Here is a 17,208-nt window from a genome sequence, read left to right as displayed (position 1 = left end):
CCAGTCCCATGTGAAATTTCACCTCTTCATTTCATGAATGAGAAAAACAGTGATCACAAAGGTAGAGCTTTCCTAGCAGCAAGATCCCAAGATCCCAAATGATTTTGTGGTGATGTGTGTGTGTGTGTGTATACACAATTTATCTAAAGCCTTGAACTTAAAAGTCACATTTACAAATCTGTAAGTCAAAAAAGTTCACACGATTTGAACACTCCAGGTGGGAAGACAATTTTGGCTGGAAACAGCCCCCACAGCTACCTCCCGATAGGTGGCAGATATTTTAATAGGAGAGTTAAGCAGAGCAACACTTTTGAACATGCTCTACCTCCTGAAAAAAAGAAAATCTCAGGGGCTATGGGAGAAGCACATGTCAGCAGCCTTCAGCCCAGACCCCTTCTGGATTAAAACCTGTAAACTGCTGAGCACAATCGCTAACACCTGTATTCCCAGTACTCTGGAAGGCTGAGTCAAGAGGATCATTTGAGCCTAGGAATCTGAGACCAGCCTGGGCAAGAGGGTGAGTTCCCGTCTCTACAAAAAGTAAAAATAAAAAGTTGAGCCAGGTGCCTATAGTCCTGCAGTGCAGGAAGCCGAAGCAGGAGGAATGCTTCAGCCCAGGAGGTTGAGGCTGCAGTGAACAGAGATCACACCACTGCACTCCAGCTTAGGTGACAGAATAAGACCCTCTCTCAAAAAAAAAAAAAAAAAAAAAAAGGCTGGGCGAGTGGCTCACCACACCTGTGATTCCAGCATTCTGGGAGGTCGAGGTGGGCAGATGACTTCAGGCCAGGAGTTTGAGACCAGCCTGAGCGACAAGGCAAAATCCTGTCTCTACAAAAAATAAAAAACTTGGCCAGGGCATGAAGGTGCATGCCCGTAGTCCCAAGTCCTTGGAAGGCTGAGGTAGGAGGGTGGATTGAGCTCAGGAGATGGAGGCTGCAGCAATCCAGGATCACACCACTGCACTCCAGCCTGGAGACAGAGCAAGACCCTGTCTCAAAAACAAACAAACAAAACTATACGCCACACAGTCACGGTATCTCCTTCCAGTCACACAACCCAGAGCCACCATTACCTGTCCTCAAAACTGACTGACTCATTTCCTCCGTGTAAGAACATTCAGCTATTTAAAACATTATCGTAGAGATGATTATAAATTATGATGTTTCCTTGAAAATGCTTTCTTGGTATTGCAGGAAAATGGTACCTTTCCCCAGTGGCTAGGGCTACAAGAGGAAATCTCTACCCTGTAGAATGTGTGACCTAAGTACCACTTGTGGTCCTTTAGCAAAGCTGGACTCTCCTATATAGTACAGTCTTTATTTAGCAGTATGATGAATCACTAGCTTCTCTCAAAGAGCTGCAAAATTCAATCATGTTAAACAAACAAACCCTGCTGCCCAAAGAGCTCTACATGTCTGTGCCTATAAGTAAATGCTGTATTCCCCAGGATTTTACCAGGAAACAGGATTTCCCCTAACGCTTCATCAAACCTTGTTTTTGCTGATTGACTCTGACGCTCCCAGTAAGGACTGAATGCAGGCAGACAAGGCTTCCTGGGACAATCCTTGGAACACTGCCCTCTGGTGGAACAAAAGAGAATAATCAGCCCGTGGCACTTGACAAAAACAGGAAAATCCTAGGGTGCAGCGATTTACTGCTGGAGCTGTTCTTCCCGACCCCTATTCCCATGCAACCTTTCCGACGAGATCGGGCGCGTTCAGGGCGGTATGGCCGTAGACCCCACGCAACCTTTCTAGACCGACACGAAGATCGGTAACATGCAGTCATCTCTGGAGACACTCATGTGACCCATCAATAAATACTGATTACATGCTAGGCACTGAGCTAGATGCTAGAAATAGAGGCAGGCATGGTTCTGACCTCATGGAGCCCTCACTCCAACATGATCGCATGTGGGGCTGTTTTTTCAGTCTCTAAGACCAACTTTAAAACAAACCTTCAGTAAATCCACTTCTAAAAATACATCAGCATGTACATGGCTCTTCATTACAGTATTATTTATGTTACATAAATGTTCAATGACAGGGGACTGACAAAATACTACTAAATCTAAATTATAGAATACTGTTTACGAAATCAAAGAATGCTGAAGGAGGCACTGAAGTTCTTATAAAATAGAGTTAAAAAAAAAAAAAACCAGGTTACAAAATGGTATGTGCAGCATGAGTCTTACTTTAATTCTGCCATTATAATCTTCCCTGAGGTGCAGGACGGTGGTTAGTCTCCTTGCTTCCCTCCCTGCCTCCATTCCACCTGAGGTGGATGGATATGAGCCTGGTCTTTATTAGGCCCCTGTTCTGGGCCGTGGGCTCCAACTTGCTGTTATTCTGTCTTTACTTTGCTTCTCCCCACTCTGTGGTTTCCCACAAGGCTATGCAGGAAGGAGAGATTAGAGCTGCCACCTGCTGGGTCACGAACCCTGCCTAGGGAAGCTTAAGATGGGCAGCTGAGACCAAGACCCTCGCCTTCTGCTCAGCCTCACTGTATCTTACACTGGATTATCTTTCCTCACCTTTCATCGGTAAGACTGAAAGTGTTGAGATTTGAATAGAAGCTAGGTGAAAAAAGAATAAGCAAGGCTAAGGCATAAAACCAAACTGGCAGTGACCTCCTCAGGCCTACCTAATATTTAGTTAAAATCCCCCTTAAGCACCCTAAGAGGCTTTATTTACTAGTGTCTGTGGTGACAATGGGTTCTATGTGGAATATGCCTCCTGTGTATTTTCCTTGGGGTCCTGTCTCCACTGCAAGAAGTTGCTGAATCTCAGCCTAATATTATTATTCAACAAACCTAAAGGACAGCCTGGGGAGGAAGAGATGCCAAGTGTCCAAACCTCTCTCTGGAAGAGATCTCATCAGCTGGGTAAAAAGGCTGAGGCATCTAAGTCTGTAGAGGTGATCTGGGCCCATCTTTAAAAGTCCCAGAACTGGGCAAAAGGCACTTTTGGTAGCATTTCAAAATCTATAAGCACAAAGCCCAGCAATTATGCATTTTAACTTAAATAAAGAGAAGTGTAGAATCTACTGACCCCAATGAAACAACTGTGCAGCCCTAGGACTCTGTGGTATAAGGGTAAATGCATACTGTTTTGAACTATATCCTTAAGAAATAGTGGCATCTAGACAATTCATTACATGACTGCTATACTTAATCAAATTAATAAATCAAATGAATTAAAACCACCATATTTTATAAAATATATTGGTTTAGCAACAAATCACTCACAGCCAATCCGATGTTGCAGAGAATGACCATCATATCATTAAACTGGAATGCTTAAAATAACTCTGTCCTCTGAAATCAGTGTACAGTAGTCTAAGCTGGTGCTTGAACTTTAAAAAGGTAACTGCTAACTTTAGTGAATTACTAAGTCCCTGGTTAGAAATACATGTCACCTTAATACTCCTTGTTAGGGATGTGGATTGAAACTGAGTGCAAAACAATTAATACTAAACTTAATTAATAGGCCAGGCCTGGTGGCTCACACCTGTAATCCCAGCACTTTGGGAGGCCAAGGTGGGTGGAACACCTGAGGTCAGGAGTTCGAGACCAGCCTGGCCAACATCGTGAAACCCCATCTCTACTAAAAATACAAAAATTAACTGGGACTGCTGGTGGGTGCCTGTAACCCCAGCTACTCAGGATGCTAAGGTGGGAGAATCTCTTGAACCCAGGAGGTGAGGTTGCAGTGAGCCAAGATCGCACCATTGCACTCCAGCCTGGGCAACAGAGCAAGACTCTGTCTCAAAAAAATAAAAAATCTAATACTAAATGTATACTATCCCATGTGACAATGATGTTCACTTAACCTTTCTATATCTCTGTCTTCATCTATAAACTAAGGCAGGCAAATTAATCAGTTGTTTTTTTTTTTTTTTTTTTTTTTGAGACGGAGTTTCGCTCTTGTTACCCAGGCTGGAGTGCAATGGCGCGATCTCGGCTCACCGCAACCTCCGCCTCCTGGGTTCAGGCAATTCTCCTGCCTCAGCCTCCCGAGTAGCTGGGATTACAGGCACGCGCCACCATGCCCAGCTAATTTTTTGTATTTTTGGTAGAGACGGGGTTTCACCATTTTGACCAGGACGGTCTTGATCTCTTGACCTCGTGATCCACCCGCCTCGGCCTCCCAAAGTGCTGGGATTACAGGCTTGAGCCACCGCGCCCGGCCAATCAGTTGTTTTAAACTTAGTTGTGGTTGTGAACTCCTTTAAGAATCAATGAATGCTAAAGATCTTTTCCTCAGAAATGCACATATAAAACAGTCATGCAAAATTTGCCCACAATTTTGAGATGTCCATAGACTCCCCAAAGCCCAGTACTAAATTCTAAAGTTCCATAGAAAGCTCAGGTTGGAAATTCCTAAATTAGCCTGACCTTCAAGTTACTTCTATATCTAAAAATCATGATTTTAAGACTAGCCAAAAAAATACTTCATCAAGATCTTAAAATGTAAATTAAAAAATATTTCAAGTGAAAGAGCAAGCAATTTACAATAAAGATACACATACATCTATGCATCTGTATAATTTGGAGAGACAGACAAGAGTTCTTCGAACCGTAGGATACCACATTCCATGAAGATCCGCTGGAGAAATTGTGGTGTGTGGTCTAGGATTGAGGGACTCTGTTGAACCTAAGACCCAAATGGAAAAGAAGACACATTTCACACCTGTGGGTGTTTCACATATACACTTACAATAATTTACACGGCAACCATAACTGTTTATTCTTGTTAGCTGTCCATAGCTAGAGGGCCTCAGCTCTCATCAAGAATACCATAAGAAATCTAAATCAGTGACAGGTGAGATTTAACACAGTAAGTGAGAATGTATACGTAGGTACACATATGAACATGTACATATGTACATTCCAGCTTCATATACATATGTTCAACCCAAGGCACTAGCCAGTGCTTTCACCTTACAGTTTTGTAAGCTTTTTTCCAAAAACAAGTAATACTTAATCTTTCCCTTTTCTCTCACCACTCCTATTCAACTTGTATAACTTTTAAATATCTTCCATGAGAGCTCATTTTAAACTAATGTCTAATTTGTATGAAGTTTCTTTAAAAAAAAGAATAAACAAATTACATCGAAGAATATTAGGAAATGAAATATAGTTTGCCTAAGGAATATGCCATCTCCAGAATCCCTTCTTCAAAATAAAGTGCCAAAAGAATTCCCCCAAATAAAAGTTTAGTCAAACAAATGTGTTTAAGTACTTTAGAGCCAGAAGTCCAGCTTGTGTTCATTTCTTCCCCTTTCCCGTGTAACTAAGTTGTTGGCCAAAGTAAAGCAACAAACGGCAGGTGAGTGCCTCCTGCTGCCTCTTTCAAGGAGCAGAGCAAGCCCGGGACCTGGGCTTACCCCACAGCCTCCTGCACGGCTGCCTCCACTGTCCTCTGTGGGCCTCTCTTCCCACTCCCTTGCTCTACATACAGAATACAGCTGTGCTTTCTGAAGGTGGTGGTAACTGGTCTCTTCACAAGATGGTCCCTCCACCAGTTTGCCCTGACGACACCTCCTTCTATGCCACGAACACCTCATCAACTAAAGCCCTCCTTACAGAGGCTCCTCATTCTCTCACTTCCAACGTATCTCAGAACCAGGAAAAGTGAAGACATACTCTTTTTGTTTCTGCTCCACTTCCTACCTGATTCGGAGCCTTGCTTTCCACACCAAGTTCTAGCACACTGTGACAGCACGGATAACTGCATGATGATGGGCTGTTCATCCTCCTCAACTCCAAAGACTTTCACCTCCATCCTCACACCTCTACCCTAGAGGCAGATTTTCCGAGTACTGGCGGAACTGCATTCTTACTGCTTTCTACGGACTTTCTTCTCCTCTCAGCTATTCCGCCCTCAAATTCTAAAACTTAGCACGTCACTTTGTTCTCAAGATTTTGGTCTTCTCACCTGTTTATGCAAACTACACTGCAAACCCCTCCTCCTCTGATATCAGCCATACTCTCACTTGCCCACCCCTGACCTTGCTGGCTGTTCTTTCTTGGTGGGCTCAGTTGACTCCTCTATCTCCATTTGCTCCTTAAACTTGGCTCAGTTTCCCTCCCAAGACTTCTGCTACAGTCCCAGGATGATCTTACGTAAGCCCAAAGCACCAACTCTCCTCATCCTTAAATTCTAAACCAATCTTTCTCTTTACAGCTCTAGAGCAGTGCTGTCCAATAGAACTATAATGTGAATTATAAATGTAACACAGGAAAACATCACATTTTAAAAAGTAAAAAAAATTAGCCAGGCATGATGGCATAGGCTACGTGGGAGGCTGACGTGGGAGGCAGAGGTTGCAGTAAGCCAATATCGCACCACTGCACTCCAGCCTGCCCGACAGAACCAGACCCTGTCTTCAAAATAAAAAGTAAAAAGAGGCCAAGCACAGCGGCTCATGTCTGTAATTCTAGCACTCTGGGAGGCCACGGTGGGAGGACCACTTGAGGCCAGGAGTTCAAGACCCATCTTGGGCAACATAGCGAGACTCTTTGTCTATTAAAAAAAAAAAAAAAAAAAGGCCGGGTGCGGTGGCTCACACCTGTAATCCCAGCACTTTGGGAGGCTGAGGCAGGCAGATCACAAGGTCAGGAGTTCAAGATTAGGCTGGCCAACATGGTGAAACCCCGTCTCTACTAAAAATACAAAAATTAGCTGGGCGTGGTAGTGTGGGCCTATAGTCCCAGCTACTTGGGAGGTTGAGGCAGGAAAATCACTTGAACCCAGGAGGTGGAGGTTACAGTGAGCAAACATCATACCACTGCACTCCAGCCTTGTGACAGAGTGAGACTGTCTCAAAAATAAATAAATAAAAAGGCTAGGCATGGTGTCCCATGCCTGTAATCCCAGCACTTTGGGAAGCCAAAACAGGAGGACTGCTTGAGCACAGGAGTTCAAAACCAGCCTGGGCAACATAGTGATACCTCATCTCTTTGAAAGAAAAAGAAAGCAGGAATGGCCAGGCACAGTGGTTCACACCTGTAATCCCAACACTGCACTGACTCAGGATCACCTGAGGTCAGGAGTTCGAGACCAGCCTGGTCAACATATAGTGAAACCCCATCTCTACTAAAAAACACAAAAATTAGCTGGGCATGGTGGCACACGCCTGTAGTCCCAGCTACTTGGGAAACTGAGGCAGGAGACTTGCTTGAACTGAGGAGGCAGAGGTTGCAGTTAGCTGAGATTGCACCACTCTACTCCAGCCTGGGCAACAGAGTGAGGCTCTCTCAAAAACAAAAAGAAGAAGAAGAAGAAGGGTTAATTTTAGTATATTTTATTCAATCCAGTATGTCCAAAATATCATTTTAACATGTAATCAATATAAAAATGACGAAGAACAAATTTTCCATTTTTTTTTTAATTTTTCTGAGACAGAATCTCGCTCTGTCACCTAGACTGGAGTGCAGTGGCACGATCTTGGCTCATGGCAACCTCCACCTCCTGGGTTCAAGAGATTCTCCTGCCTCAGCTTCCCAAGTAGCTGGGATTACAGGCACATGCCACCATGTCCAGCTAACTTTGGTATTTTCAGTAGAGATGGGGTTTTGCTATATTGGCCAGGACGGTCTTGAACTCCTAACCTTAGGTGATCTGCCCACCTCGGCCTCCCAAAGTGCTGGGATTACAGGAATGAGCCACTGCACCCAGGCTGTTTTCCATTCCCTATATCATACTAAGTCTTGGAAATCTGGTGTGAATCTTACACGATTACAGCACATTATTCAGACTAGGCACATTTCCCATGCCCAGTGGTGGGAGCTACCATATTGGACAGTACAGCTTCTAGAACCATCTCACACAGACCCTCTCAGTTGTTCCACATGGACCTCACTCAACCCTCACATCTGAAATTTGTGCCATCAAATTCTACTCATTCAAACTTCTAACCATATCCCTCATCTCTGTATTTCTCTCCATCCCCCCAATAACACCCTGGTTCAAACCACCTTTATCTTTCAAATGGAAAAATATAACGACTTCCTCATCAGTCTCAACGGTTCTGCCAATAAGGCCTCATTGTAATGCCAGTAATTGGTTAAAAAGTAGGCTTTAGTGGGGAAAGAGAAACCGCACAAGGCCGGGTTTGGCAAGACAGAAACGTACTCTCGTCACTCCAGTACCAAGAGGTATCCTGGGACATGGCATGGATTCTACTGCACAGGAGGAAATTTCAGCCCTCTGGGAGTCCTCCCCGCAACGGGGGGTGTGATAAGATGGCTCTGTCAGATGGGCGATATCCAGCCACTTGGCAGTCTGCATTTGGTATAGCAGCTGTTTATAGAGTAGACTCAGAACATCTGATGATGCCCTTCCCCTGGGGACCTTGAGGCAGCTGGGGCCCTTTCAAGCCCACGGAGTTACAGCACCCACCTTCCCAGTTATCCCATGGGGAGCTGAGCTTTAGAGCCACTCGTATAGCTGGGTGCGGAGGGGATGGCTTACTTTCCATCTGGCTTGCTGTCTAGGTCCCTAACGAGTAGCCAAGGTTATTCTTGGGACAGTTGTGCTCCCTGCATAACATTCACCCTAGTCCAAGGTATCCCGCGCAACGGTGTCAATATTTCACTCAAGTTCCAGACAATACGTTTACAAAATGCAAATCTGACGGTTTACTTGCCACGTACACCATGCCAGCTAGAAGTCCCGAGGCCATGAGACTATCACATGACATCTATGCCAATCTGGCCTATTTCAACTGCTCCTTCCCCACATACAACCTGGGCCCAAACAGACCAAACCACTTGAATTACCCAAAACAGCCATGGTTTTCCATTCCTGCATGCCTTTCTACCTTCTAGTCCACCTATCTTAAACAGCCTTAACTCACCTGGCTCTTTCATAAACACACTACAGCTCTCAGATGCCACACCTCACCCTGAGCCCACCTTGCTGCCCTCAAGAGCTCGCCTCCCTTCGTAATTTCCATGACCCTCATCCATGGTCCAAGAGCACCCTGTGCAATCCCATTAGCATCTCACTCACCACTGAATTCCAATCTCCCCTCATAAAGGGTTGGCTCCTCAAAGGCACAGGTTGTTTTTCATGCCTGGGATAGGACAAGTCCTCAGTAAAGGGTCATCAACCCAAAGGAATAAACGCTGCTAGTTAAGACATCATAACATACCGGATTTTGTCAGACTATTAGACCCTCCTTCTTCTAACTGAACATCTGAAAATGAAGCTTCCGAAGGTACCTTCTTCTGCTCATCTTTCAAACTCTGTGCAATTTGCTGTACAGAGAAATCAGAAGGAACAGTATCATTTTCAGCACTGCTCGGCAACATGAACGTGTTCTTTATACAAAGTAAAAATACATATATATTTTTTTCAACTTAACATTTGGAAAGGAAGTATTCAGATTTAAGACTGGATACATTCTGAGTAGCAGACATGCTTTTGTTCAACTAACTGGCCAATCCAAATAACAAGCTTTTTCTTTATGTGATAACAGCTCAGTATGCTATTTTTGAAACAGATTTTTTTACAAAATTATCACGGACTCCCTGACTGAAGAATATCGTGCAGTATACAAAGGACACCAACTACTAAATTAGTAATGAAAATCCCACTAATTTACATTAATTATAAATGTGGAAATATGCAGAAATGAAGACCTAACAGTCATCTAGTTATTGTCAAAAGGAATAGCCAGTCACAGAAATGAGACAATGAGCGTTGGGAATTCAGGGGCAAAACTGGGAGGCGGGTAAGGCATAAAGACTGTGTACTGGGTACAGGGGTAAGGCATAAAGACTGTGTACTGGGTACAGGGGTAAGGCATAAAGACTGTCTACTGAGTACAGGGGTAAGGCATAAAGACTGTGTACTGAGTACAGGGGTAAGGCATAAAGACTGTGTACTGGGTACAGGGGTAAGGCATAAAGACTGTGTACTGGGTACAGGGGTAAGGCATAAAGACTGTCTACTGAGTACAGGGGTAAGGCATAAAGACTGTCTACTGGGTACAGGGGTAAGGCATAAAGACTGTGTACTGAGTACAGGGGTAAGGCATAAAGACTGTGTACTGGGTACAGGGGTAAGGCATAAAGACTGTGTACTGGGTACAGGGGTAAGGCATAAAGACTGTGTACTGGGTACAGGGGTAAGGCATAAAGACTGTCTACTGAGTACAGGGGTAAGGCATAAAGACTGTCTACTGGGTACAGGGGTAAGGCATAAAGACTGTGTACTGAGTACAGGGGTAAGGCATAAAGACTGTGTACTGGGTACAGGGGTAAGGCATAAAGACTGTGTACTGGGTACAGGGGTAAGGCATAAAGACTGTGTACTGGGTACAGGGGTAAGGCATAAAGACTGTCTACTGAGTACAGGGGTAAGGCATAAAGACTGTCTACTGGGTACAGGGGTAAGGCATAAAGACTGTCTACTGGGTACGGGGGTAAGGCATAAAGACTGTCTACTGGGTACAGGGGTAAGGCATAAAGACTGTGTACTGAGTACAGGGGTAAGGCATAAAGACTGTGTACTGAGTACAGGGGTAAGGCATAAAGACTGTGTACTGGGTACAGGGGTAAGGCATAAAGACTGTGTACTGAGTACAGGGGTAAGGCATAAAGACTGTCTACTGAGTACAGGGGTAAGGCATAAAGACTGTCTACTGAGTACAGGGGTAAGGCATAAAGACTGTGTACTGGGTACAGGGGTAAGGCATAAAGACTGTATACTGGGTACAGGGGTAAGGCATAAAGACTGTGTACTGAGTACAGGGGTAAGGCATAAAGACTGTGTACTGAGTACAGGGGTAAGGCATAAAGACTGTGTACTGAGTACAGGGGTAAGGCATAAAGACTGTGTACTGAGTACAGGGGTAAGGCATAAAGACTGTCTACTGAGTACAGGGGTAAGGCATAAAGACTGTGTACTGGGTACAGGGGTAAGGCATAAAGACTGTGTACTGGGTACAGGGGTAAGGCATAAAGACTGTCTACTGGGTACAGGGGTAAGGCATAAAGACTGTCTACTGGGTACAGGGGTAAGGCATAAAGACTGTCTACTGAGTACAGGGGTAAGGCATAAAGACTGTGTACTGAGTACAGGGGTAAGGCATAAAGACTATGTACTGGGTACAGGGGTAAGGCATAAAGACTGTCTACTGGGTACAGGGGTAAGGCATAAAGACTGTCTACTGAGTACAGGGGTAAGGCATAAAGACTGTGTACTGGGTACAGGGGTAAGGCATAAAGACTGTCTACTGGGTACAGGGGTAAGGCATAAAGACTGTCTACTGAGTACAGGGGTAAGGCATAAAGACTGTGTACTGAGTACAGGGGTAAGGCATAAAGACTATGTACTGGGTACAGGGGTAAGGCATAAAGACTGTCTACTGGGTACAGGGGTAAGGCATAAAGACTGTCTACTGAGTACAGGGGTAAGGCATAAAGACTGTCTACTGAGTACAGGGGTAAGGCATAAAGACTGTCTACTGAGTACAGGGGTAAGGCATAAAGACTGTGTACTGAGTACAGGGGTAAGGCATAAAGACTGTGTACTGGGTACAGGGGTAAGGCATAAAGACTGTGTACTGAGTACAGGGGTAAGGCATAAAGACTATGTACTGGGTACAGGGGTAAGGCATAAAGACTGTCTACTGGGTACAGGGGTAAGGCATAAAGACTGTGTACTGGGTACAGGGGTAAGGCATAAAGACTGTCTACTGAGTACAGGGGTAAGGCATAAAGACTGTCTACTGAGTACAGGGGTAAGGCATAAAGACTGTCTACTGAGTACAGGGGTAAGGCATAAAAACTGTCTACTGGGTACAGTGTGCACTGTTTGCATGACAGGTGCACGAAAATCTCAGAAATTACCACTAAAGAACTTATCCATGTAATCCAAAAACCACCTGTACCCAAAAAACCATTCAAATTAAAAAATAAAAAAATTTCTAATGGCCAGAGAACTGCTTAGGAAACAGACTCCCTACCAGCCAGGCCAGTCCACTTGTTCTGTGTGCAGAAATTAGAAAGTACAGCTAAGCCCTAAATGGTACGCAGATGCCAAAGCCAGACCACTCTTATACCCCAGTCCCTCATCAAAAGAAAAACAAAGTAAGCATATTTACTGCAAGTGGTTACCCTTAAGCCAAAAGGCCAACCACACAAAGGAGCACCCAGGATAGGAGCCATGTGATGACTGCATAAACATACTAGATATATCACTAAATTACGCTGGGAGGGGAGCACACAGAAAACTTCATCGCCTAACCTCCTATCAGACATGACAATTAAAACAGGCATTCTTATCTATAATATGAAAACTAATATCCCTAATGAAGGCCTCAAGGGGAGTGAAAGGAGATAGCACCATTCCCTGGATCAGGCTGAGAAAGAGACCTAGTCTTCATCATACCTTTGTGGTCCTCAAGGTCAAGGCAACTCCTGCAAATAGACCACCTATTCTCTCCCTGTTGTTATCCGCAATACCCAGACATGTAAAGATAATGCCTGCTATGGACCACCAAAAAGAAACAGCCCCCACTGCCCACCCTACAAGGGCATCTGATCCCTACAAGGTTGATTTTGCATATTATTTAAAGTAACAACATATAATTAATATAACTAGCCAAAGTGCAACGAATTTAAACAGAAGTCAGAGGAAAGGGTGTCATTTTAGGAGAACATCCTTAAAACAGGTAAAGGCATATTTCCAGCCTATTACCTTTAAAACAAACATACCTATTATTACACATTTATCCATCTAGGCATTGAAATAAATTAGGTTAAGTCAAAATGCAGGTGAGGATGCGGAACAACAGAATGATCTAGTATACACACATGTATTTCTCTGCTGTCACCTGAGAGCTCTTGGAGCAAGAGTACGCCTAATGTCCAGATCTCAGTTTCTAATGCAACCCTTCAATAAAGGAACCAGCACTCCTTGAAGAAATGGTTGATTCTCTAGGACAGAGGCAGGAGATGTATCGATGCACCTTAAGTTCTTGTAGTGCCAGGAAGTAAGGAAGTTCTCAAAATAAAAAATCTACCTACATGAGTATGTCAAAAGGACACAGGAGCCAACTGAAAGGGCTCCCAGTGGTAAAGCTGGAGCAGCAAAATACAGCACCAGTGAACTATAACCCGAAGTATGAGTAAGTATCTGCGAGTCTACAGTTTAGTGATCAGTAAGGGACTAAATCAACAAACTGGAAAAAGAGACAAATCTCCCTTACAGAAAAGTTCCAAGTACTTATGTAGATACTTCGCCCTCAGAAATGGTAGAGCACAACCCCCCCTTCAGCAAGGGTTGCACACGGGACCTCCTTCCAAACAGCACAGCGTGGGAAGTGGGGAAGAGGAAGGACCGCCTGGTGGCGAAACCTGCAACACGACTTCAGCCAGATGGTCAAGTTCAGTGTCAGCAGTGAACATTCATGTTGAAAGGCTGCACCCTTAATACGATGTAGTAACAATGGCACTTTACACCACTGTGCTCTTCCTCCCCCAAACCCAAAACGCTAGTCTAATCATAAGGATAACAGCAGATGAATTCCAACAAAGGGGCCTCCCATAGAAAGCTTGAAATACTCAGGGCAACATTATAAAGCAGTTATCAACACTGCTAAGTCATCAAAAACAAGGAAATCTGAAAAACCGTCACAACAAGAGGCGCCTAAGAAGACGTGGAAACTCAGTGTGATGTGCTGTTGTAAATGGGACCCAGCAGCAGGAAAAGACATTAAAAACGAAGAAAATCTGAATAAACTACGGACCCCAGTAAATAAATGCCAGTGTCACTACCGGTTCATTAACTGTGGCAAAGGTATCATACCAACAGAAGATCTCGGTAACAGGAGCAGCTGGGTGCAGGGTCCATAAAAACTCTGTACTACCTTCTCAGTTTTTCTATGAATCTCAAACTATCCTAAAATGTAGTCTATTTTAAAAATAAAAATAAAGGAAATTATGACATTTGACATCCAAGACAAGCAGTCTAACTAGAAACAGGACAGTATCTGAGCCACATCTGACAACGTTAACCACAGACTACCACTTGGTGACAAAAGATACACCGATGAATACGGGACACACTTATAAAGAAACGACCTTTCGTCTATTCTGCACGGATATTTAGGTCTACAGCACTCCTGACATAAACTAACTAAGCAATATTAGTACATGAACCCGGTAAAAATTAGATTACACTTTTAAAACTTTAATAGCTTATAGACTTCTCAAAATTATAGATTTTTTCAGTATGTTAGAAACATGATGACTTAGCAAAATTATTTCCGGGGACATTTTTTAAAATTCACTAGTACCAAAATCACCTTTGGAATTTTTCAAATAAAATAACCAGGCCTCTAATCTTTTTATTATAATTTTTTAGGTAGGGTCTGTCACCCAGGCTGGCATGCAGTAGCACAGTGACAGCTCACTCCAGCCTCTCTATCTCCCGGGCTCAGGAGACCCTCCCACCTCTGCCTCCTGAGTCCCACCTGTGCCACCATGCCTGGCCAATTTTTTGAAATTTTTGTAGAAATGGTGTTTCACTGTGTTGCCCAGGCTGCTCTTGAAATCCTAGACTCAAGCAATTCGCCCACCTTGGCCTCCCAAAGTGCTAGTATTACAGGCATGAGCTGCTGTGCTTAGCCAAAACTATTTTTAAAAAGTCAAATATTAGGTTTTTAAATACTTCGAGGGCCGAATAAATGACGACAGCCACTGTCTACCCTGTGACTACCAGCGCAAGTGCTTTCTGGTCATTACCTTTCCTCGTACAATACTCCTCCAGGGTCAGTATTACGCCCGTCCTACAAACAATTAAACATACTAATAAAGGATAAGAAAGAGCTACTAACTGGGCTACGATTTGAACCCAGGTCTATCAACTCTTCTATTTCCCCCATGCATGCAAATGGCAAGCTTACATGGGCAAAATCTCTAAAGAGATTTGAAACCCGCAAATCCGTATTTAGAATCAAATGTCTGACATCAATCTGATTGTATATCTTAGTAGGATACATTCTAAGAACAACACAAGTACCAAATTCTTAAATTTAATGAGTTTGCTATTAGTCATGGCATTAGTGTTGTAATTCTGAAACTATTTTGTGTACGTTATAACTTGAAGCAAATGAGTATATACGTGAGAGGTGCTGGGAGCCAGGGTTTCTTCTGTGAGTTGGAAAACACAAATATGAGATATGGGAAAAGGAAGAACCCTGTGGAACTGGATTTGAATTGGAGGTTCGGTAGGAACTCATGATTTTTTACAGTGTGTATTTGCTAGCTCTTTAAAGGGGCTTAGGGGTAATGACATACTCCACTAGCAATGAGCACACCTAACACTCAGATCTTGGTTTCAAATACCACCCTCTTTCCCCTTAAGAAACCAAGGGTTGGCAGGATGCAGTGGCTCACGCCTATTATCGCAGCACTTTGGGAGGCCAAAGTGGGCAGATCATGAGGTCAAGAGATCGAGACCATCCTGATCAACATGGTAAAACGCTGTCACTACTAAAAATACAAAAATTAGCTGGGCATGGTGATGGGTGCCTGTAATCTCAAATTCTTGGGAGGCTGAGGGACAAGAATCACTTGAACCCAGGAGGCGGAGGTTGCAGTGGGCGGAGATCACGCCACTGCACTCCAGCCTGGTGAGAGAGTGAGACTCCATCTCAAAAAAAAAAAAAAGAATGGGCCAAGCAGTTGGCTCACGCTTGTAATCCCAACACTTTGGAAGTTCGAGGTGCATGGATCACAAGGTCAGGAGTTCGAGACCAGCCTAAGCAACATGGTGAAACCCAGTCTCCACTAAAGATACAAAAATTAGCTGGGTATGGTGGCGTGCACCTGTAATCCCAGCTACTCGGGAGGCTGAGGCAGGAGAATCACTTGAACCCAGAATGTAGAGGTTGCAGTAAGCCAAGAGCACACCAGTGCTCTTCAGCCTGGGCGACAGAGTGAGACTCCATCTCAAAAAAAAAAAAAGAAATTGGACCCCTATTTCACATCACATCACAAAAATTAACTCAAAATGGATTAAAGACCTAAATATGAAAGCTAAAACTATAAAACTCCATAAAGCAGTTAAAAAAAAGTACTAAGAGACTACAGTCAAATGGACAGAGGAGCCAGAGTAAAGGGGCTACCACTATCCAAATTTGGGACAATTTTGAGCATTGAAATGAATAATGATGGCTGGGCATTGTGGCTCACATCTATAATCCCAGCACTTTGGGAGGCCAAGGTGGACAGATCACTTGAGCCCAGAAGTTTGAGAGCAGCCTGAACAACACAGAGAGCCCCCATCTCTACAAAAAAATATAGAAAATTAGCTAGGCATAGTGGCACATGTCTGTAATCCCAGCTACTCGGGAGGCTGAGGTGGAGGATCACCTGGGCCCAGGAAGTCAAGGCACTGCACTTCAGCCTGGGCAACAGAGTAAGACCCTGTCTCAAAAAAAAAAAAAAAGGAGGGAGAGAAGAAAGAAAAGGAAAGGAAAAGAAAATGATGATAATAGATTAAAATACAATGACTTTAAAAAATCTACTAGTCTACAGTGCTACATGAAGCAGGGGTGGGGAAAAGAAAGGAATAAAGAAGGAAAGGGAAATTAATTCTTTAGAGCAGACTGCTATAAAGGTAGAAGAAATGGCAGATGTGAAGAATCACCATTTTACTGCCCCCCAGTGTAATAACTAGTACAGGCAAGAATCATGAATGGATGCTAAAATCACTGACTGGAAAGATTTGGGGGAACTCAAATAATCTCAAAGTACCATCCTATAATTACTTATTGATTGCAAAGAAAGAAAAGCTGTATACTTTTATAATGAAGAGAACTAGCAATCCCCACTTTAACCAATAGCAGAACAAGCTGACATCATCTGCCTTTGATGTAATGAAGTAAGAAACACATATCAGCTATGCAATATTCTTGAGGGGGAAAAAAAAAGTTTAACTTGAATCTAAGCAAGAGAAAACAATCAGACAAATCCATAACGTGGCACATTCTACAGTAAAACTGTGCTGGTCCCTTGAGAAAAAGTCAATGCCAGAAAAACAAAAGACAAAACAAAGGGGAAGGGAAGGAGTCTGGATCTGAATTAAGGATATTAAGGTATATAAAATCCAAATGCAACATGGTAACCTTGACTGAATCCCACTTTTTAAAATTTTTTGTCCAATTACAAAAGACATCTGGGCC

The 17,208-nt window shown here is 43.6% G+C and overlaps 1 protein-coding gene across 1 annotated transcript in view; it reads right to left on the bottom strand.

The window, feature by feature from the left end:
• COG3 (component of oligomeric golgi complex 3) overlaps positions 1–17,208 on the bottom strand; it is a 68,179-nt gene that overhangs the window by 24,174 nt on the left and 26,797 nt on the right. The window contains exons 14-16 of the mRNA XM_002749031.6: positions 9,163–9,268; positions 4,534–4,658; positions 1,494–1,583 (exon numbers count right to left, since the gene is read on the bottom strand). Of these exons, the coding sequence (XP_002749077.3) occupies positions 1,494–1,583; positions 4,534–4,658; positions 9,163–9,268 (321 nt within the window). The remainder of the gene's footprint in view (positions 1–1,493; positions 1,584–4,533; positions 4,659–9,162; positions 9,269–17,208) is intronic.

This window comes from Callithrix jacchus, chromosome 5 (genome assembly GCF_049354715.1).
Source record: "Callithrix jacchus isolate 240 chromosome 5, calJac240_pri, whole genome shotgun sequence".
NCBI classification, from domain to species: Eukaryota; Metazoa; Chordata; class Mammalia; order Primates; family Cebidae; genus Callithrix; species Callithrix jacchus.
This window is presented reverse-complemented; position numbering and strand designations above follow the sequence as displayed.